Source organism: Cajanus cajan, chromosome 9 (genome assembly GCF_000230855.2).
Source record: "Cajanus cajan strain Asha chromosome 9, NIPB_CcT2T_4, whole genome shotgun sequence".
Classification (NCBI taxonomy): domain Eukaryota; kingdom Viridiplantae; phylum Streptophyta; class Magnoliopsida; order Fabales; family Fabaceae; genus Cajanus; species Cajanus cajan.
The window spans coordinates 1569644-1592973 of record NC_138525.1 but is presented as its reverse complement, the minus strand read 5'-3'; the positions used below and the strand labels follow the sequence as shown (position 1 = coordinate 1592973).

The following is a 23330-nucleotide window of genomic DNA, read 5'->3' as shown; positions in this document are numbered from 1 at the left end:
ACAATTAAGAAATTTTTAACATTACAAAGTAGATGGGTAATAACATATTTGTAAAATGAAACAGAAAATACAATTCAGTCATCAATTAAGTAAACAATAATTAAATATGACATAAAATAATAGAAATGAAAAATGTTGCAACTAAATAAAACATATTTAAATTACAATAATAAAAAAGAAAATAAGATAACGTAGTTTATTCAAATGAACGCTGAAAGTCATCAAATTTTCGTTCGAGGTCATCAAGTCTATTATGTACTCGATCGAAACCTCTGTTAACATTGATGGTCAAATTATTTAATCCTTCTTGTAACCCTTGAACGTCAGTCCATATTTGGGAAAGCATTTGACCATCATACTGGACTGGGGGTTGTTGTGTGATGTCGGCAGACTGCTCGTCAACATGGTCCTCAAGCATTGCATGGCCTTCATCTTCAACATTTTGGCCATGATCATGATTATCCCTGCCATGTAACCAAACCTCGTTGACATTACCGACATTTAATTTTTTCAAGGTTTTTTTATTAAAAAAATGTGGCCACCCTAATTCGACTGCAACATCAATTGATAAGTTTATGCCAGAAACAACCAAAATGCGTGAAAATAAAATGGGGTATGGAAGAGGCATCTCATTGTCCTTGCATTTGACCATGTGTTGCATGATATAATGGGGTCAGTTGATCAAAATGTTATTCTTTAAGGCCCATAACACAAAAATGTCTTCCTGCAAGAGTTGGGAAAAGTTACTTGATCGAGGAGCCAATATATGGACGTAGACATAATGTAGGAGTCTGTCGTTAATGTTAAGACTTCCTACATTTCTAACATTTCGGCCCTGCAACTCTGGTCTAATCATAGATGTTTGTGCTATGTCACGGTCGAACTGCATCCTCTAGGATGTCTGGAAATGGTAATTTTTGCCCCTGATAATTCAAACCAGCCAGAGTTAACCAATCAGATGGTTTATTTTTATCTTTGTTTTGTTCACGTCACTATAGAGGAAACCAGCTTCAGGTACTCTCAAGTTCGAATAGAAGACCTTAATAAGATCTTCAAAGAAATCACATTTGAGAGCCACAAAATGCTGCAAACCTTGATATTCTATATGGTGGTGAAAATACAGCCCTGATGTGGCAAAGTAACTAAAGTCCATAACATTTGGATGAAGAACTATCATGTGGTAAAACTCCTTGCCATATTTAATCATCTGATCACGCTGGCTGAAAAAACGTGTCTGATTTAGAACTTGTTCAATTTGTGGTAGTCTGGGACCAGCTGCTCTGTCCGAGATGGCAGTAGTTTTTCTTTTTGTTTCTTTTGAACTTTTTTTTCTTGAACCAGATGCCATACCTGAAAATTATATATAAAATAACCAATAACAAATATGATGTTAAACATAAGACATATTCCATAAAACATAATTACAACTAATAACATTAAAATGTTTCTTTCACCATTAATAAATACTTTTATAACATTATGGTCAAGTTTATAATGTTTAAACCATTAGCAAAACATTGCATACAATGCATAAAAAAATACAATAACTACGAATGACCAATCAACCACTTTCACCCATGAACTTTAACAATTGGTTGAGAGAGAAACGAGCTCACAGACCTAAAGTCCTTCTCTCTAAAACCTCTCTCTAAAACCTCACCTCCTCAACTGCACATATGTCCTATTTATAGAAATTCAAGATTGACCAGAACGGTCCGTTTCAAATCCAGAACGGTCCGTTTCAAATCCAGAACGGCCCGTTTCAAATCCAGAACGGCCCATTCTAAACTCAAACATCATATGTAAAATTTACATCCAGAACGATCTGTTCTCAAATCAGAACGGCCCGTTCTAGGGTTGCAGTTTTACCCATAACAGCCAATTTGGAAGGCCGGTTCTCAACTAGGGTTTTTAAGCCAATTTACTAGTTTGGAACGGCCCGTTCTAGGCTACTAAATTATCCTTGTTTTAGTAGTTTGAAACGGCCCGTTCTGGGCTACTAACTACATTACACGCCTGGAAGCAAAAATATGCCACCATAATCGATTATGTGCCATGCATAATCGACTATGCTGGCTGAGGGTTCAGTTTTTCACCGCGGTTTGCCCTCCATTCGTCATTCTCATACCTCGGTTACCCTCCCTCATGCATAAAGAAATGAAGCTTACCTACAATGGCTGCCCCGTCGAGAATCATTGCAGCAACAACCACCCTCGCACGAGCACACAGCACACATAGAGCTTCCAAGTCTCTTATAAACGCGTCACTAGTGAGACCCATTCAGCCTCATTTCAAACGCGTCACTGTGCCATTCAAACGAAGGACAAAGGCCCGTGAACCATGGCAGAGATTCTTTGCTGCATGACATAGTCTCTGCATGCATGAGCATGGAAGAGCTTCATCTCTTTTCAGCTTTTAGGCAGGGGTATTATCGGGTTTTCTCATTTCTTACGTGGCTTTCATCTATTTTCTTCACAACTTCGCGAGGAACGGCCACGCGGGTTCTCCCGCTTTTCTTCGCTTTTCTTTCGGTGCAAATCAGCGAAAACAAACGTCAAGTTTCTTCACCTTTCGTTCGTCGCAGGGGCTTAATGATATTCATCTCGGTATTTGTGGTTTAAATTTGTCTACATTCCCGTCTTCAATATTTAACGAGTATGTAATTTTCATCATATTTCTGTCTTATCTTATCAAATATTGGATATATCCACACCCGTGTTAATACTTGTAAAACATAATTATTTTTTTAATAAAAATATATATAATATTTTTAACTTATTTTTCTGATATATTACAATAATAATTAAATTATTTGTCTATCTCATATTTTAATTAAGAAATTTTAGAAATACTAATACTTAAATATTAAAATTCAAGAACAATCAAAGAAGATAAATATTAAATTAAAAACGAAAAGAAAACAAGTAATTATATATTCATTCCTATTCTCAATTTAATATTTTAAATTTTACTCATATTCATACTCATACTTGATTAAATCAGATATTTTTTTATAAAAATTGGAGCGAGGTCAAATATAAACTAGGAATTTATTTATCATCCTGATAAGCGGTAGAAGGGTGATGAAGCTCCCTTAAGCCCCTGTTTGTTTCAGGGGATTTACTGTTCACGACGAACGAAAGGTGAAGAAACTTGACGTTTGTTTCCGTTGATTTGCACCGAAAGAAAAGCGAAGAAAACCGGGAGAACCCGCGTGGCCGTTCCTCGCGCAGTTGTGAAGAAAAGAGATAAAAGCCACGTAAGAAATGAGAAAACCCGATAGTACCCCTGCCCAAAAGCTGAAAAGAGATGAAGCTCTGCCATGCTCATGCATGCAGAGACTGTGCCATGCAGCAAAGAAATCTCTGCCATGGTTCACGAGCCTTTGTCTTTCGTTTGAATGCACAGTGACGCGTTTGAAATGAGGCTGAATGGGTCTCACTAGTGACGCGTTTATAAGAGACTTGGAAGCTCTGTGTGTGTTGTGTGCTCGTGCGAGGGTGGTTGTTGCTGCAGTGATTCTTGACGGGGCAGCCATTGTAGGTAAGCTTCATTTCTTTATGCATGAGGGAGGGTAACCGAGGTATGAGAATGAAGAATGGAGGGCAAACCGTGGTGAAAAACTGAACCCCCAGCCAACATAATCGATTATGTGCCATACATAATCGATTATGGTGACATATTTTTGCTTCCAGGCGTGTAACGTAGTTAGTAGCCCAGAATGGACCGTTCCAAATTACTAAAACAAGGGTAATTTAGTAGCCTAGAACGAGCCGTTCCCAAACTGGAACGGGCCGTTCCAAACTAGTAAATTGGCTTAAAAACCCTAATTGAGAACGGGCCGTTCCAAATTGGCTGTTATGGGTAAAAATATAACTGCAGAACGGCCAACAGGCCGTTTTGGATGTAAATTTTACATATGACGTTCAAGTTCAGAACGGGCCGTTCTGGATTTGAAACGGGCCGTTCTGGTCACTCTTGAATTTCTATAAATAGGACCTATGTGCAGTTGAGGAGGTGAGGTTTTAGAGAGAGGTTCTAGAGAGAAGAGCTCTAGGTCTGTGTGCTCGTTTCTCTCTCATCCAATTGTTAAAGTTCGTGGGTAAAAGTGGTTGATTTGTCATTCGTAGTTATTATATTTTTTTATGCATTATATGTAATGTTTTGCTAATGGTTTAAACATTGTAAACTTGACCATAATGTTATAAAAGTATTTATTAATGGTGAAAGACACATTTTAATGTTATTAGTTGCAATTATGTTTTATGGAATATGTCTTATGTTTAACGTCATATTTGTTATTGGTTATTTTATATATAATTTTCAGGTATGACATCCGGTTCAAGAAAAAAAAAGTTCAAAATAAACAAAAGGAAAAACTCCTGCCACCTCAGACAGAGCAGTTGTTCCCAGACTACCACAAATTGAACAAGTTTTAAATCAAACACGTTTTTTCAGCCAGCGTGATCAGATGATTAAATATGGCAAGGAGTTTTACCACAGGATAGTCCTTCATCCAAAGGTTATGGACTTTAGCTACTTTGTCACATCAGGGCTGTATTTTCACTACCATATAGAATATCAAGGTTTGCAGCATTTTGTGGCTCTCAAATGTGATTTCTTTAAAGATTTTATTAAGGTCTTCTATTCGAACTTGAGAGTATCTGAAGCTGGTTTCCTCTATAGTGACGTGAACAAAACAAAGATAAGAATAAAACCATCTGATTGATTAACTCTGGCTGGTTTGAAATATCAGAGGCAAAAATTACCATTTACAGACATCCCAGAGGAGATGTAGTTCGACCGTGACATAGCACTGACATCTATAATTAGACCAGAGCTGTAGGGCCGAAATGTCATAAATGTAGGAAGTCTTAACATTAAAGACAGACTCCTACATTATGTCCACGTCCATATATTGGCTCCCCGATCAAGTAATTTTTCCCAACTCTTGCAGGAAGACATTTTTGTGTTATGGGCCTTAAAGAATAACATTTTGATCAGCTGACCCCATTTTATCATGCAACACATGGTCAAATGCAAGGACAATGGGATGCCTCTTCCATACCCCATTTTAATTTCATGCATTTTGGCTGTTTCTGACGTAGACTTATCAATTGATATTGCAGTCGAATTAGGGTGACCACATTTTTTTAATAAAAAAACCTTGAAAAAATTAAATTTCGTCAATGTTAACGGGGTTTGGTTACATGGCAGGGATAATCATGATCATGGCCAAAATGTTGAAGATGAAGACCATGCAATGCTTGAGGACCATGCTGACGAGTAGCTTGCCGACATCACACAACAACCCTTAGTCCAGTATGATGGTCAAATGCTTTCCCAAATATGGACTGGCATTCAAGGGTTACAAGAAGGATTAAATAATTTGACCATCAATGTTAACAGAGGTTTCGATGAGTACATAACAGGCTTGATGACCTCGAACAAAAATTTGATGACTTTTAGTGTTCATTTGAATAAACTACGTTATTTTATTTTCTTTTTTATTATTGTAATTTAAATATGTTTTATTTAGTTGTAACATTTTTTATTTCTATTATTTTATGTCATATTTAATTATTGTTTACTTAATTGATGACTTTATTGTATTTTCTGTTCCATTTTACAAATATGTTATTACCCATCTACTTTGTAATGTTAAAAATTTCTTAATTTTTTAATTGGTAAAAATTAACTTGTACAATTAATAAATGTATCTTCATTTCATTCTAATTTATATCAATGATTTATCAATTTTTTTAATTTATTAATTAACTTTCAAAAATTTTATTGTACATTTTTTATATATTAAGAAAATACTATTATTTAAATATTGACATCAAAAAGTGAATATATAAAAAAATAAAGTAATACATGTTTATAAAATTAAAATAATAACACTTTCATAAACATTAATAAAATAATGTTAAAAAATATAATTATCATAATATATTTTGTTATTATTATTTATTATTATAAATATTATTATTATTATCATTATTATTAATATTATTATTATTTATTATAATTACTATCATTATTATTTATTATGATTCTTATTATTTTTCTAATATTTATTATTATTATTATCATTATTTTTTTTAATAAGTTATACTTATTAATATAATTTTATTATAATTATTATTATTTACAATAAATAATATTCTACTCATTTTTAATCCAAGTGTAAAAGTGTAAATTACATATTCATCTATTAAATTTTTAACTTTTATCTATTACATCAATCAATTTTTATACAAATTCTCACAAACTTTTCACTATCTTTCTCTTAATCCAAACAACCCCACTTTTTACTTTCTTTCTCTTCAAATCTTTCCTTTTTCACTCACTCATATCTATCCTTCAATCCAAACACAACCTAAAAGTTAAAAGAAAGAGGATTGAGTTATCTTCCTTAAAAAGAAGAATTTGTATATTAAAGTTTATAAATAATTAATGATTTATATATTTTTCTTGTATAATAATACTTTTTGAGGGATGTGTCCCTGGTACTGGGCAGAGTGATTGGCAAATGAGGAGTCAGCAGCTAATATGGATGGCACATGCGCACTGTACGAGTACGACAGTTCCACAACTTTCGAGACCCATTACTAGATTCCCCGCATTCAAAATACATTAACTTAATTTAATATTTAAAATAATTAGCAATCAACAAATTTAAAATAAATTAACAATGGATCAAAATGAAAACATTGCTAAACCAAGAGTTTATCTTATCTATTAAAAAAAAATTGGGAAATTAGTCAGACTCTGACCATACTGAGACTCTAACCTTAGTCGGACTTGTGGCGAGCATCGAATGGCGGGTCATGGTGGCCGGCGACGTAATCCAGGAGGCCCTGGGCGGCGTTGTGGAAGGAAGAAGCGTCGGTGGGGGAGAAAGGTGGAGTCTTAGCGAAGAAGATGACGAGGGCAAGGACTAGGGCTGTGGAGAGGAAGAGTGGCCAGAAATAGGTGAAGAGGCTCATCAATCTTGGACTTGAGGCCATCACTAAGAGGGATATGAGGGTCAGACACAACACAAGTGCCCCCAGAATATGGTACCTTAATTTCACCACTTTCTCTACGATCTCCATAGCCATGGGATTCGGAAGCTCACACCAAAACTCTTTCTTTTCGGCCTACACACTCTTTTTTTCACTCCCCTAATCACCATTTTATCCCCGCTTTACCAATCTACCATTTTTCTTCCCCTACCCTTCACGTGTAGGGTACTACTTTCTAATAAACTTTTACTTTACTTAATAAGAGGAATACTATTACAAATTATAAAAACTCAATTAAGAAGAGAATAAATACTCCATACACAAACACCAATTTAATTAACCACATCTCTGTGCTTACACATTTTCACAAGTAAAATGCTTGTGTTGAAAGTTATTTTAGCTGTGGAGGTCAGATAACATGTGCGTTTCATTAATTTCATTACTTAGCTTCCATCGAACAACAAGTTAAATAATGGTCCTCCATTTGTGAGAAATTGTTGGAATGCAACCCATCTATATTGATATGAGAAGCTTTTGGATGATAATAAAAAATCAAAAGTAAATTCATGAAATTTTAAAATCATATTATATAAATATTCATATGTGAGTGAACCAACAAATAAAATTAATGTTTGTAATATATACATGTTAAAATCATTTAATCTTTATTTCTATCAAAATTGGCTCAACATAATCTAATAGTTTTATATCAATTTTAAATATATGTTTGGTTAAATCATAGAATAAAATAAGTATTTAAGTTAAATTAAAATATATTTATAATATATAAAATTATTATAAATATAATATCATATGATGTAAAATATTATCTAATTAATTATTATTAATATATATTTTTTTAAAGACTTAGAATTTTTTTATAAAAAAATATAAGACATTATTACGACGATATAAAACATAACTCAAATTCACTGTAAAAATACATTAAATTTATTTTTTTAAACAACACAAACTTGAAAATATAATCCCTAAAAATACATTAAATATATTTTTTTAAACGCAAACTTGAAAAATATAATCTTGAGTTGAGCAAGATTAGAAGGATGGATTTGGTGAACAATACGCTCATGCACCACACTAATTTTACATATTTCATCTCCTTTTTCTCCATTTTAATTAGTTTTATTAAAATCTATGTACAACAAATAATACACAATATTTATTATTAGGGTTTAGTTACATTTAATTTTTTTATATAATTAATTAGTAGATAGATGACATTATCATGCTTGATAAATTTTATTTATATGTGAAAGTGCGTGCTTGGATTGTTGTTTGAAAAACATAAAATGTCCGTTTATGTATTCCACAACTCAGAATAGATAAAGAAGTATATCAATATATGAACCTCTTGAGAAAATGGTTGAGACGTGTATTAGTATGAATGGGGATCTCCACCCAGAATAAATATATAAAATCAAATTTATTTTATCTAACCTAGTTTTTTTTTTTGGAACAGACCTAAATCAAGTACTTTGAATTGCAGTGTTGGGATTATGATCTTGTGAATTGAAAGTGACAGTTCCTAAGCAATAGGTGTGTCCCTCACTCGCACCCTAGCATAGTTGCACTGCATTCCTATATGGTATTTAACGAAAGAGTTCATCATATATACACCTCTTTTATTTTATAAGTACACCTCTTTTATTTTTTTAAAAAATTATAATTTTCTTTTAGTTTTTAAAATTTTATATCTTTAATTTTTAATTTGTTATTTTCTTCTTCTTTTTTACATATATTTTTTTCTTTTTTAATTTTTATATATTATTAAAATAGGTGAGGTGAAAAAAAGGTAAAAGAGATACATGTAAAAAAAAAAAAGGAATGATGTGTGAAAAAGAAATAATAAATTAAATTTTGTAGATATAAAAGTAAATTTTTTTTAAAAAAATTAAAAAAAAATTTAATTTTTAATTTTTAAAAAAATGAGATGTATTTATTAAAAAAAAGAGGTGTATATGTCATGAACCTAGAATACGTCATGACTTTGATTACAGGCCCAAAAGCCCAAAAGGTGGGGTGGGGGGTCCAAAGATGAGACGAAGCCCATTAAGTTTGATGGTATTGTTGCGGTAAGAAACAGTAACAGAGGGTAGAAGGGAAAAATGGCGCCTGTGGCGGTGGTAGCGAGAAGCACAGGCGCCGTTGCTGTTGGATTTACCATCTTCGTGTCGCTCGCGCTCACTTATTTCATCTGTGATCGCCACACGAAGAAGAATAAGAAGAAGAAGAAGAAGAAGAAATCTAAGAAGGGACTCGTCGACGCCATCGGTAACACTCCCCTCATTCGGATCAATAGCCTCTCCGACGCCACCGGTTGCCAAGTCTATATACTTCTCTTCCGTTCTTTTTTTTTTTTTTAATCTCTTCTCTTTGCCAATTTCACTCACAACCAATTTCTCTTCAGATTCTGGGCAAGTGCGAGTTCTTGAACCCCGGAGGCAGCGTCAAAGACCGCGTTGCTCTTCAAATCATTCAAGAGGTAGCTTATTCACTCTTTTTAATACAATTATCAAACCCAATTTTCATATAATTTATTCATGTACTTAATTCATTTATGTAGGCTCTGGAATCTGGGCAGCTACGTCCAGGTGGAATAGTCACTGAAGGGAGTGCTGGAAGCACCGCCATTAGCATTGCCACTGTTGCTCCTGCATTTGGATGCAAAGCACACGTCGTTATTCCAGATGATGCTGCCATCGAGAAGGTTCTTTTTTTATTTATAATCAAGCAATTATGTTATCCAGTTAAGTTTTTGCATGTTTGGAGTAGCTTTTCCAAAACTAATCATAGGAGAGAAAAGTAGGAAGAAAAATAAAAATAAGCTAAAATTAGTTTATGTATGAGTTTAAGATTAGATTTTGGGGAAGTTAATAGTACAATTTAGTTTTATGCATAAGCTAATTTTAGTTTATGAAGAAGTTTATTTTATTTTTCTTTCAACTTTTTTTCTCTTAAAAGTGCTTCTAGAGAAGTTTATCCTAACCTCTTATGATTTTGTATATGATTTGATGACTGTCTTGTGTGTGTGAATTGACCTTCAGTCTCAAATACTTGAAGCCCTTGGGGCAACTGTTGAAAGAGTGCGACCAGTATCCATTACCCACAAGGACCATTTTGTCAATATTGCTAGAAGAAGGGCCTCTCAAGCAAATGAGTTTGCGTTGAAGAATAGAAATTCACAATCGAATGGCAAGGAGGACACTGAGAAAATAAATGGTTATGAATCTGATGGATACAATCACAGTTCGGTTTTTCCTCTCGATTGTCAAGGTGGGTTTTTTGCTGATCAGTTTGAGAACTTAGCGAACTTCAGGGCACATTATGAGGGTACAGGGCCTGAGATTTGGGACCAGACCAATGGAAAGTTAGATGCGTTTGTTGCAGCAGCTGGCACCGGTGGTACTGTGGCTGGTGTTTCTAGGTTTCTTCAGGTTCACCACAACCTCCACATTTTAGATGTTTTGAGTTTGGAAGTTGTCTGAATTATTTTTTTTCCTATGTTCAACAGGAAAAGAATCCAAACGTCAAGTGCTTCCTAGTAGATCCTCCTGGCTCTGGTTTGTTTAACAAGGTAACTAGGGGGGTGATGTACACCAAAGAGGAAGCAGAAGGACGAAGACTTAAGAATCCATTTGACACCATAACAGAAGGAATTGGAATTAACAGGATAACAAGGAATTTTGGAATGGCAGAACTTGATGGGGCCTTTAGAGGCACCGATAGGGATGCTGTTGAAATGGCTAGGTTATTGCTTACTCTTTTGTTAGCCATCCTACTTGTCTTTGGTGTTCTTTTTGTGTGTCAATTGGAAGAAATGATTTAATGAATCGATGACTGAATTTTTTGCCAACTGTTTTTAATGTGTCAGGTTTCTTTTGAAGAACGATGGGCTGTTCCTTGGGAGTTCTTCTGCAATGAACTGTGTTGGAGCAGTTAGAGTAGCGCAGGCAATTGGACCTGGTCACACAATTGTAACCATACTCTGCGACAGTGGAATGAGGCATTTGAGCAAGTTCTATAATGCTGAATACTTGTCTAAGCTTGGTTTGACACCGAAAGCAACTGGATTGGAATTCTTAGGTATCAAATGAGTAGGTTCCTCCGGAGTTTTGAAGTTTAAATGCCACTGGCTCGCTGTTATGTTACTGGAATTCCACTTGTCTGAGCTTACTTCGGATGAGAGTGGCTACCTAGAAGTTAGAACTAGGTTCATTGTAAGAACAGAGTTTTATGTTATCCCTGAAAAGCCCAAGTGAAATCACCTGGACGTCCCGGGAAGCTCATTCGAGTAGCGAATTTATTTTTGTTAGAGGGTATTGTAGTGATTAATGTAGAGGGTACTACACTTCTAATGCATTGTTTTGGGGGGTTAGGTATTACATAGCTCATTCTTGGTTAGACTTCATGATTTATTTCACTAGTTAACAATGACCTGATATTTGTAAACTAAACATTCAATTCAATACTATTTCATCAGTACAGGGATGAATTAAGCCTGCGGTTCTCGTCTTGAAATTAATGATACTAGAAATAGTATGCAGGGGAAAATTCATTGCATACAAAACAATGGTGCAAGTATCTAATACAATATATAATCCAACAAAAAAAAATTAAGTGTTATATTTTATTTTTATGTCAGTGATAAATACAAATTTACAATTTCTACAGTGGGGTTGATTCTGAATCTAACGCGACTACTGTTGGCCACGCCTTATGGAGATTAGTGAATCAAAATAGTAACCAATCCTGTTTGAAGAGACTTATATATGGAATGTCTCAATGATTTTGAAGTTCCTTCTGTCTTCAAAATCTCTTGGGTGACAATGAATAAATTTAGTTTGTATAACCTCACCTAATGGTACATGGTGAATTCCTCCTATTACTTTGATAGAACTGCCTTCTATCATCAGACATTAAACTTCTATCATCAAACGTTAACATAGTAATATAACATTTTCTTTTTTCAAATTTAAGAGCATCTTCCTCTTCAAATTCTATAATTTTACCCGCGGTTACTTCAGTACTATAAATATGAGCAATATCGTCCCCTCCCTGAAGTGTGCAACATGTGAAAAAGAACAATCGATATTCTTAAGGTTATGTTAACTAATGTTCTAAAATTGTTGGTTAAAGAATAAATGGATTATATTATAACATATACTAAAGGACATTGTCTCTGTACACATTTTTTAAATAATTTTACTTTAAATTTTTAAATAATAAAAAATAGGCTTAAATATATTTTTAATTCCTCAAATTTAGGGTAAATTTATTTTTCATCCCTCAAATTTAAAATAGTTATTTTTAATCCCTATAATTTCAAAAAATATTATTTTAGTCTTTATATTTAAATTTTGTTAAGAAATTTATTAAATATTATTGCATAAAATCTACATATTGATATTTCTATTAATGAAAATAATCATTAAATTTAATTGATATTATATAATCGTCTTAATTTGTCACTTTTAGATATATTATTGGTGATCTAAGAGATTAAAACAAGATTTTTGAAAATTATAGAAACTAAAAACAACTGTTTTAAATTTGAAAGACCAAAAATAAATTTGTCTTAAATTTGAGGGACTAAAAACATATTAAAATCTAAAAAATAATATTAAAAATCAATTAATCTTATAGAGATAAGACTTAAATTCAAAATCCTTAAGTTTAATGACCAAATGTAAACATCAATTGATCTATCAAACATTAATAATTTTTAAACACTTGTTGAATACAATATAAAAATACAAAGTGTCTCAATTTTATTGGTATAGATAATTTTTTATTATTGAGAATCATTTTAATATACATTGGAAATCAAATGTCAAAGTGCATTAATAACTAGTTGAAAACTTCAAATAAAAGCTTCACTTTTCCATTATTTAGATGCTGACTAACATATGTTTAGTCCATTTACTTTTTTATCAATTTTTTTTATAAACATGATTTATGCAGTATTTTAAAGTTAACAATCTAAAATCAATCCCCACTCATAAAACATGATTTTCACTGGTCAAAATATTATTTTGACAGTGATGAAAATTGATCCCAAAAATTTTAATAGGTCAATCTAATGTCTTTTTTATCAATTATTTTTAATTACAATCGTGAATTCTAGGTTTTTAAAATTAAATATTAAATACCAATAAAATATAAATTTAATTACCTTTTTGACTCCTGCAGTGTTATAAACTTTACCGTTAAGATCCTAGTATTAAAAACGTTCTCTTTTAATTCCTATACACATACTATTTTCGGGTCTTTTTAGTCCCCATAATCTATTTTTATAAGATTAAAAGATTAAATTTATGAAATTATAGTTATCAAAAAAATAATTAAACCTAAAATAAAAATAAAAATTTGACTTGAATAAAAAGTGATAATATTTTAAAATTTGATACAAGACTTTTATTATCAAACGAGTTAAGTGGTAAATTTATTGAGGGAGTACATAACCTCCGAAACTTGGGTCTCGGGAGATGGCATCAAACTGTATAACAAAGGTGAACAATCTCCAAAGAAAAAAATAGCTCAATGAAACCAAAATCTGCAATGCCATATCTATAGTATGATATCTCTATAGGAGGCCATTACCTCCTCTCAAACTGAGCTTCTTGGCAATGTGGATCTAACCAATCCTTGGGGGAAGATCCCTTTGCCATGTTCAAACTTACTTTACCCCCACCCACAAGCTCCCTCAGGTTATCCACCTTATTCTCCCTACCCGTCCCACTATTTCTCTTGTCAGCTTCTTTCAGTTTTTGTTTGAACCTCTGCTTCCTGTTAGATGAATTTAGCTCTTGCTGTTTTGCAAGTGAAGGAGGTGCTCCGTGTGGACCCAGATAGATGTTTTCTTCCTTCTTAGCCTACACAAACAATACACATTACCTTCCCAATCAGTTTCAAGTTTCAACATCTAAACCTGAAAACTATACAGTTTCTAATGAGAATCATTTCTTTAACTCACCTTTGCTCCAGAATTTGAAGATGCTACGATGGGAACATGAGGTCTACTTTGATCCGAGTCTCCAATTCCCAAACTTGGAATCACAAATCCATCGGTGTCTACAACGGAAAGAGTCCACCCAATCAAGTTCAAAAGTAAAATGCATTTTAGGCCCCCAGAAAGCCAGTGACTTAAAAACATCCAACAGAGTCACAGACAGCATAATAAATCGAAAATCTGATACATTTTCGCATACATAAAGACGTAAACAACATCTAATAACTTCACAAACCTATATCAGTGCTGGAATTCTCTGTATTCTAGGACATTTTTTATTCCAACCGTAACTAAATAACACTAATTTAAATAAAAACCAAACAATGTTGAAAACTGAATCAGCTGAATATCAAATTAAGTTGGAGCTATATGCATTCCACACGGATGTTATCCTAACACAACAGAAGGCACCGAGCACCACAAACGATGTTCCCGGACAAAAATTTCAGATAACAAGATAAACCCACAAACAGAACAGCGAATTAATAACCGATCCAATTGTCAAAATTTTGTACTGTGATTGAAATAAGATCCACAAATATGCAATAAATCAACAATAATCAACACAAAGAAATCTTCCTTGTCATTTTTCACAATTTAAAGCCGCCCGATTTGAAAATCCATCACTGATCTATTCAACCACCACTCTAACCCCCTCAAAAAAAAAAAAAAAAGATCCCTATTTTCCCCCTTCTCTGTCATCGATAACCCAATGAGAAATAAAATAAAAATGACCTGAAGGAGAAAATGACATACCCCACTCGTCTTCTTGTTCAATTTCAGGAGTGGTGAGCACTGGAGATGGGTCCATCGAAAACACTCGACCATGGATTAGAAGGCGCAGTGGGCGATGAAGCCCGATTCAAGACAGAGCAACCGAAATTTCACCCAACACCAATCTTCAGAAATAATAATATGCAAAAAAAAAAAAAAAAAAAATCAATCAATCAATCAATCCAAAGATTGAAGATGCTTTCTTTGTGGAGGAAGTTGGGAGGGCAATTAAACCCTAACTCTAGGGTTTCGCTGTGCACGAGCGTTTGATTTGATTCCGTGCCAGAATTGCCCCGGGTATTTGGGGCTCAATTGTTTAAAGATTGGGCTCTGGTTCTCCACTGCTAGAGGGTACTCTTGTCATTACGATTCTCGAATGGAATTCTTCAGATTTTATGCTTTATTGTTTTTTTTTTTTCTACAATTAACAAAAAGATAAAGATTCCCAATTAAGTATAACAATTTAAAAAATTTGTCCTTATATTATATTAATTTAAGAGTTAATCATTCAAATACAATCAATTTTATATTAATAATTAATCTTATTTTTTAAATTATTTTATTTTATTAAATAAGTAATTAATATAACACTATTAAAATATATTATTGGTTATCAATATAAAAAAAATAATAAAAGATAAATAAAACTTTAAATCATGGTGGAGACTGACTTAACATATATTATTTTTAGTTTTTTAATATAAATTTTGAAATGAAAAATTATATAAATATAAGGATTAAAAACTTAATTTAGTCTATTATTTCATTATATAATTCTTTTGGCGGGAAGGGGTGTAAGAAATGAGAATTTTATCCATTAAATTGAAATTTAAAAGAGAAAAATTTTCTTATTCGGCTTTTGATTGGGATTTTACCTCAATATTATCTTCAAATGGAATAATAGAGAAGAATGTTTTTGCAAACTTAGTTTGCTAAATCAAATTCATCCAAACATGTACCTATGCTTTATCTTAGACAAGTTAAGTCCAACAACAACAATAGTCCTATTCACACGACCGTTTTAGTAACCTCTCCTAATTCTATCATATCCTTAGGATTAGATGAGTGGTTTATTTTTGTATCTCATCATTACTGCATGCTTACAAATAAAAACAATAAAATTCTATGAATCGATGAGTGGTTTATTTATTTAATTATATTATTAAAAATATAATATAAATAAGTAGGTCTAACAAATTTTTTTTATAAAAATAAATCCTATTTTTTAAAAATAAATATTTTTAAAAAAATAAATTTAACATTTTTATTAAATAAAATAGGAGAAATAAGACTTTAAATATTATTGGTAACAAGTTAATAAAATAAAAATATTATTTAATAAATTATGAAAAGTGGAGACTTTTACATATGTGTAAAGAAGAATAATGATTAAGGAGTAGGCATAATAATCCTCATGATTTCCCTGCAAGAAACACAATCAAAGTCACGAGAAAGCATTTGAACAATGCGATGTCTTTTTGTGAATGTCCTCTGTTTCCATCTCTTCATTGTCTTTCTTATAACATAATTTCTTCGTCGGCACGAGCAAATCATTATGAGTGAGATTAAGGCCAAGAATTGTATACAATAAGGTAGAAAAGGGTTAAAAAAGTTGACAGGGGCATTGACGATTCTGATATGTAACTGCAATTTTTTTTTTTTCAAGAAATCAATAATAAGATTAATGCATTCAAGACTCTTACCAAATTTTTGCTTAAACAAGAGAAACATGCATGTGATCACATTAATCAGACGCCATTTAAAACTTGCATTATTCACCAAGATCATTTTGTTCATAGAACAGAATATTATAACAATTAGCTGTTGCATCAAAATATTTCTAATTATTTTGCTAACCCTTGCAGCGCATTGGTTAAAAAATTATAAGAGAACATTTTTTTATTTATTAAAAATGAAATATTATTAACATATTTTTATTGTAATTTTAATATAAAAAAATTAACTATTACCCATCACTAAACTGTATAGTTAACACCTTTCCTAAATTTTTGTTCATTTTTTTTTATATTACTCTCAAGTTGAACAGCATGTGTAACGTATACATTATCACTAGCACGTTATTGCTATAAAATAATTAGGAAAGTCTATTAATTAATTCTCTGTTTCATCCACATATGTAAAGAGAGTCTTCAGTAAATACAAGAAGTAGATTTAGATCGATATATTGAAAGCAAAATCTAGTCATCTAGCTGTATAAGTTGTTCAATCTACCTCTTTTATGCAAGCTCTTAAAACATAATAATGCAGGAGTTCTCACGTTTACTAGTGATATAAAAAAAATAGAGTATATAATTGAAGTATATAATTCAATTTTATAAAGTTGTGTTAGACATAAATTCACATTCAAAAGGTTACCAATCGCCAACTGTAACTGAGTGGTCCTAGTAGCTAATATGTTACCTAGAGTGTAACACGATAATAATGGACAATACCTAACAATGTAACCAAAAGAAATCTCTTCTACAATGGGGCCTCCACTCCATTAAAGCGTGCATGAGCATGCCATGCAGAAGCAGAAAAGGACTTCAGAACAATTACTGCTGCGTGGCTGATGAGCCAAGACAATAATAGAAAGTGGACATTATTACAGAATATTGATCATTTAATGAGTCTTAGTTTATTAAATATTGTAGTTGTAGAGGCAAATTATTGTCGACCTGCCATCACTCTCGAAATTTATTGCCGCAAATGAACTAATGTGATCAATTCAAACGTATGTGATGGGGGAAAATGTCACACTAGGAAAGTGTCTCAACAAAAAACTCCCATAAAGAAGTGACGTTGTGAGAAATTTGTGGTCAGTTTCCAGTTTTGGTATGTTGAGTTTCTTTAAATTGAGAATAAATAGAGGGAGAAGCAAGGCCCTTCTTGAGTATATTTGGTTTCTCTTTTGGTGAAATTGTTTTCTTGGGTCCGGTATCTTGCCATGTGTGGTCTGACACATGCATTCGACAAGTCCAAGGCTTTGAGGTTGTAAATATTCTTGGAAAGCAAACAGCTTTGGTTTCTCCAAGAGAATCAGATGCAGTTTATAAATAATATAAGGTTTCGTGTCAGAGAAAAATAGAAGAAAAGGTTCGGTTTACAGTTGCCAGTTGGATTCCTTGCTAGTGGAGTTGTTCAGCACTGAAAAGGGACCTGATCTTTCAAGAATCAGAAATCACCAAATGTCACCTTTGTAAGGTTTGATGAAAAAGAATATCTTTTCTTTGGGGTTCAAGCTTTGATCTTATGAGTCTTCTTATTTATAATTGAAAAGATAAAACTTTCTCTCCTTGGCTTCCTGCTGTTTGATATTTTAGCAACTGTTTACAAAACAGGCAGCAGTGTAGAAGCTGAAAGTTATTATTAACTTATAGTTTAAAAGGCTCTTTTGGCACTCCTTTGTTGTAGCACATTGAAAATTTTCTTTGCCTTGCTTTAAGACGAATAAGTACAAATTGAACAAATTTTCTGCCATTTGTTTGCACCCTTTGTTGGGTGAGTTGGATCTTTGCATTTGGTTTGGCTTTCACACAAGTATGATCATGGTGAAAGTAACCGAGAAACAAAGTTGTCACAAGCTTGGTTCCAATTTTTCCAGTTTCTTACCGATCATTCTTGTTCTTGTTCTTGTCCTTGTATTGTCGATTTTCTTTTTCTTTTTAGTTTCTGAATCCTCACCTTTCCTTCTTACACTACTCATTGCTCTTCTATCTACTTTGTTTCTTGTTACACTGACAAAGAAAAAAGTGTCCCTACATGAAAATTTTGTCCAAGATAACCAGCAGAAATTGGAGTTACAGCTTTCATTAGATGTTATTACTCAACAAAGTGAAACTTCTCAGAGCCAAGTTGAAGCAGAGTCAGAGTCAGCATTTCCATTGGATTCTGAAAGCAGCAACATCAGTGATGAAAGTTTTGAACTCAGTGCAGAGAAGTATGAGCAAAAAGCTGATCCACAAGCAGATACTTCACTTCCATCAGATAGTGAAAGCAGTACTAGCTCAACCATGGGTGAAGAAGGTATTGAGATTCATCACATTAGAAATCAAAATGTTGATATATATGATAGCTTTCCCTTTGGTAATGATGAAGAGGAGGAGGATGGCTTGATTGAAATCAAGCTTCCAAATAACCACTTTTCAGAGTTATTGCCAGAATCCATTTTCAAACAGCAAGGTCTCAAAGAGCTCTTGGCAGAAATTAATGAGATGAATGATGATGAAAATTTAATTGAGATTGATATTTCCAAAGGATCCACAAAATATCAAGATTTGAGATTGGATAAGGAGTTGGTTTGTTGAGGAGATCATTGAGTTCTTAAAGATTGATCCTTTATTACTAATTTTTATCTTGAACTGCTATTTTAGGTTAAGTTATAGTCATTAACTATTTTCCTTCTTGATGTTTAGCAAAATTTTGTTCTTTTCTGTTAACTTGGCTTTAATCTTAAGATGCAAATTTTAAATGATGCACTAGTTCTAATCTTAATTAAAACTCTTAATTTTATCGGTTTACTTTCGTCAGATTACAGAACATAGTATGATTTTGTTTGAATGCTTTTAGATCCACAAAGGAACTTTTTTGAGTGCGTGTCATCAAATTGTTTTGTTATTTTCCTCTTTTCCATTCTCTTCAAAATTCAAATCTCTCATCAAATCTTTGCATGCTATACAAGTTACAAAATAAATAAAAGCCTTTTGACCATTAAAAAAGATATGTATGGACAAGACTATCCTTACATTATTGTTTAAATAGTTAATTAATAAAAAAAATATATAATTATTTAAACAATATATTTTTACATAAAAATTTAATTATATAAAATATATTTTTAAAATATCAATTTTTCTTTATTTCTCACATAATTTTACTCTATTAAATAAATACAAATTTTACAGTATTTCTTATTAAATCAATTCTCATTTATTCTCCTCCATTCTCCTCAATTCTCCCCCCTCTCCCAAAAAAAAAAGTAACCTATTTGTTAATGCACTTATTTTTAAATCATTTACCAAACTACTCTCAATTTTAATAAGTAGTTGGATAGATAATAGGGAAATCTGCAATTTAATTAGTAAGATTTAAAAAGTTGTATTTTGTTCTTTGACATTTTAAAGATGTATACAATAACCCTTCTGTAGCTAATTAATTAGAAAAACAGTTAATATGTATCAAATTAGCTCGAGAAATTTTAGTTTCAATTATCATCAATGTCAATGTTGGATAGATACCCACAACTTCAGGTTTATTTTCATGCCTATATAAAATTGAGTGATGCACCACAACTTTAGAGACCAAAATAAAGTTGTTAAGGGTAGAGATTAAATTGATCAGCCCGTAATATTTAAGACTAAAATGGTTGAAAATTACTATTTTTAAAGATTGCTTATTTTAACGATTGTTGATTACAATTCAAAAATACTCTTTTTTTTTTTAATTTTAGAGAGTAGATAATTTTATGAATTAATTTGATTGTTTATCTTTTAAGAAGGGTCGTTAACTTTAAATTTGTTTTTCCTAATTATTGTTTTTCTAGCTTTCTACAGATATGGATCCATGACAAAAATATTTTTTAAAGAGAAATTTACGCATAAGCCATTAAACTAGTGGCGTGGTCTAGAGAGGACTCATGGGCTTTTTCTATTTCTCATTAAAAAAAGGCCCGAGCTTACACTTCGACACTCAACCATAATTATACATTAAAATGAAATATAATTTATATTTAAATATACTTTTAATCTCTAAATTTATTTTTTATTTTTAAAAATTTTAAATTATTATTTTTAATCTTATAAATTAAAAAGTTTATTTTCAGTCCCTTTATTTAAATATCGTTAATATTATCACATTAAACTTAGTATTATCACAATAGAAATTATGTATTAATGTCTTTATTAATGAAAATATTATCACATTAAATTTAATAAATGTTTTGTAACAAACTCAATATGCCCTTTAAGTGAAACTACAAGTGGTCCAAAGAGACTTTGATGTTGTCTAACAAACTCAATATGTCCCTCATGCAAGCATAATCACAGTTATATATTCATTGATGTTATTTTTATGAGAAGGCAACTCAGTTGCAAATTTCTTGGCAAAAGAAGACAATATATCTCTTGTGTTTTTTATTTTAATTTCTGAGTGTTCATCGTCTTTATTTTTTTTTTAGGTGATGCAATGAGCACTCTACTTGTCCTTGTCAAATAGTAGTCATCTTTCCTTTCTATTGTTATTTTTTGTTTTCATACTCATAAAAAAAAATTAAAGAGACTAAAATAATTAATTTTAATATGAGAAACTAAAAACAAACTTATCCCAATTTTAAGGAGAGTATAATATAATTTTAAGGTCTTTCCAAAAAGAAAAACAAAAGAGTATAATTTACTTTAAAACTAATTTTAAATTCATAATTATTTTTATGAAAAAAAATGAATTTTGTGCATAAATAATAAAATATAAATGTTAATTATTTCAATGTTACCATTAACATATTAATTTTTTTATCATTAGTATTAAAAGTATTTCTTTATTATTTGTCAATAGACTAATTCTCTTGATATTATATAAAAAGAGTAAGTTTTAAAAGATCGATGATTATCTATTTTTTAAAAATTTCCTTCATATTCTCCATTGTTATGAGTATTTTTCGTGAGACTTCCTTCGTACTCTCTATTGTTATGAGTATTTTTCGTGAGACTCTAACATATTTGACATCGAATATATAAGTTTAAGTGCATCCCTATATAAACCTTAATAACATCATAAATTCACTGAAAATTTACTTTTAGAATAATAATTTTTGACTTCTTGGTAAAACACAATACTCACTTTTATTCTTCTAACTAATGCTTTGTAAGACTTTGTACTTGTTTGAAGGTTCAGGCCCTATATATTTAGAGTAGAATTACGCCTCTATCATCATGACGAGATACTTTTAAATGTTAGATATAGTTATAATGAATAAGTGGCAGCAGGTAAAAGAAAAATAAAAATTGGCGTAAGTAACCAAAAGAGAGGAACAAATAAAACGAAACAAAACAAGGTAAAGGACGTGAAATGAATAATAGAAATTAAAGCAATGATGCAAGGGTCGGTGACGGTGACCCAATGTGCAAAGTCACCATGCATGTATGTGACCTTTGACTATAACACTAAACTAATGCCACCCATTTGCTTACTTGAAAGGCCTATGTCTCCACTTGATTAAATTATTGTGTGTGTGTCTGTGGTTGGGTGTGTGGTCTGAAATATATAACTCATTCTTCTGCATATCCTCTCCGAAGAGGCTGTGACTCATTGTTCCACAAGAATATATTAATTTCAAAAGAACCTAAGTTTATTAGATGATCAGCAGTTAACTGTTTATCTCTTTAGAGGGAATATTATTAATATTATTGATTCAGTTTGAGGTACGAGGTTGTCATTTAACGGTATCTATATCTTAAAAAAAAATTAAAAAGAAAAGATAAGCAGCTTTTCTAATACAAGAGAATGAAAAGATAAAAAAATGCCTGCATCCTCTTTGTTTCATATTTTTGGGAAGTTTAATTATCTTCTAGCTCAAGATAGATAATGCCAAAATTTTATAAAGTAAAGATTATAAATTTTTTTTCCCACATCTTAATATTTATTAGAGTACAATGAATTAAAGTACGAACAAAATCTTAGATTATAATTTTATTATCACTATTGTACCAATAAAAATAAATAAATAAATAAATTTATGAATGACTAAGGTGTAGCAATAGTTAGGTGGACTAATAATTTACTAGTTATATATAGTAGGTGAATTTGGTTACACTAAAAAAATGTGGCACCATCAATCTTTACAAGTTTTACATTGTTTGTCACCCTCTCCACACTGAACTCTCTCGCATCTTTTAGATTAGAGATCTAGGTCATTTTCTATTTTTCTATAGTATATATGGACCATATTAGGTATTCATTAAAAGTAGCCACAAATGCGCACTACCATTTTTGAATCTCTATATGTAGATCAAAACCCTTTTGAAGAATGATAGTTGTTGAAGTGAGAATACCCGTGGATAATAATGAAAATTCCTATATAACATTCAATTCTTTTTAATTTATGTTTAGTAATTTTGAAAAATTACTATTAAATTCATTTGCACCGATTATTTCCCGTCTCATTTTGAACTCATAACAAGTTCTGCATATTTACAACATAAATTGAATTCATATCTTTTTGAATTACGATGAGCCTTCTCTCCAACATTAAAGCAAATATATTGATAAACTCGCTTGTTTTTACATCCTTTCCATGACAATGACATTAGGCATTGTTGTATATGTATGGTAAAATTTAATTATTGAAATATTATAACATTTCACTTGTATTAATATAAAACTCAAAACATATAAGTATTGGAAATTGTATGGGAGAAATATCCAGCGTGCTTAATGGTAATATGAAAATCATTTCATACTTCGACTTGTACGGTAAACTTCCCATACTTAGGGTAGTAGTATAAGCACCATGAATATGCCAC

At 31.5% G+C, this 23330-nt stretch overlaps 4 protein-coding genes across 5 annotated transcripts; 2 read left to right on the top strand and 2 right to left on the bottom strand.

Moving 5' to 3' along the window:
• Positions 1 to 6797: 6797 nt before the first annotated feature.
• Positions 6798 to 7106, bottom strand: LOC109794007 (uncharacterized). The gene has a single exon (XM_020353483.3). The coding sequence runs from the start codon at positions 7104 to 7106 to the stop codon at positions 6798 to 6800; it is 309 nt and encodes a 102-aa protein (XP_020209072.1).
• Positions 7107 to 9091: 1985 nt separating this feature from the next.
• LOC109787939 (Pyridoxal-5'-phosphate-dependent enzyme family protein) lies at positions 9092 to 11530 on the top strand. The gene is made up of 6 exons (XM_020346546.3): positions 9092 to 9355; positions 9439 to 9513; positions 9595 to 9738; positions 10076 to 10465; positions 10543 to 10778; positions 10903 to 11530. Exons 1-6 carry the CDS (start codon positions 9137 to 9139, stop codon positions 11123 to 11125), a joined length of 1287 nt encoding a protein of 428 aa, XP_020202135.1. The 5' UTR covers positions 9092 to 9136; the 3' UTR covers positions 11126 to 11530.
• Positions 11531 to 13384: 1854 nt separating this feature from the next.
• LOC109791735 (Na-translocating NADH-quinone reductase subunit A) lies at positions 13385 to 15169 on the bottom strand. 2 transcript variants are annotated; one of them, XM_029268906.2, is made up of 4 exons: positions 15055 to 15169; positions 14797 to 14939; positions 14005 to 14102; positions 13385 to 13903 (listed from the first exon to the last, which is right to left on the bottom strand). In XM_029268906.2, the coding sequence occupies exons 2-4, from the start codon at positions 14849 to 14851 to the stop codon at positions 13628 to 13630; spliced, it is 429 nt and encodes a 142-aa protein (XP_029124739.1). In that variant the 5' UTR covers positions 14852 to 14939; positions 15055 to 15169; the 3' UTR covers positions 13385 to 13627. The 2 variants fall into 2 exon arrangements, with proteins under 2 accessions (XP_029124739.1, XP_020206661.1); XM_020351072.3 differs by having other exon boundaries at positions 14797 to 15111.
• Positions 15170 to 17367: 2198 nt separating this feature from the next.
• On the top strand, positions 17368 to 19295 carry LOC109791929 (uncharacterized). The gene has a single exon (XM_020351296.3). The coding sequence runs from the start codon at positions 18357 to 18359 to the stop codon at positions 19119 to 19121; it is 765 nt and encodes a 254-aa protein (XP_020206885.2). The 5' UTR covers positions 17368 to 18356; the 3' UTR covers positions 19122 to 19295.
• Positions 19296 to 23330: the final 4035 nt, after the last annotated feature.

Bases quoted from the DNA above. Each gene is read 5' to 3' on its own strand.
- LOC109794007 (XM_020353483.3), bottom strand. From the start codon at position 7,106: ATGGCTATGGAGATCGTAGAGAAAGTGGTGAAATTAAGGTACCATATT.
- LOC109787939 (XM_020346546.3), top strand. From the start codon at position 9,137: ATGGCGCCTGTGGCGGTGGTAGCGAGAAGCACAGGCGCCGTTGCTGTT. The intron at 9,356-9,438 runs GTCTATATACTT...ATTTCTCTTCAG, and splicing joins CCGACGCCACCGGTTGCCAA to ATTCTGGGCAAGTGCGAGTT. The intron at 9,739-10,075 runs GTTCTTTTTTTA...ATTGACCTTCAG, and splicing joins ATGATGCTGCCATCGAGAAG to TCTCAAATACTTGAAGCCCT.
- LOC109791735 (XM_029268906.2), bottom strand. From the start codon at position 14,851: ATGGACCCATCTCCAGTGCTCACCACTCCTGAAATTGAACAAGAAGAC. The intron at 14,103-14,796 runs GTATGTCATTTT...TTTCCGTTGTAG, and splicing joins TGAACAAGAAGACGAGTGGG to ACACCGATGGATTTGTGATT. The intron at 13,904-14,004 runs GTGAGTTAAAGA...TTGTTTGTGTAG, and splicing joins CTTCAAATTCTGGAGCAAAG to GCTAAGAAGGAAGAAAACAT.
- LOC109791929 (XM_020351296.3), top strand. From the start codon at position 18,357: ATGATCATGGTGAAAGTAACCGAGAAACAAAGTTGTCACAAGCTTGGT.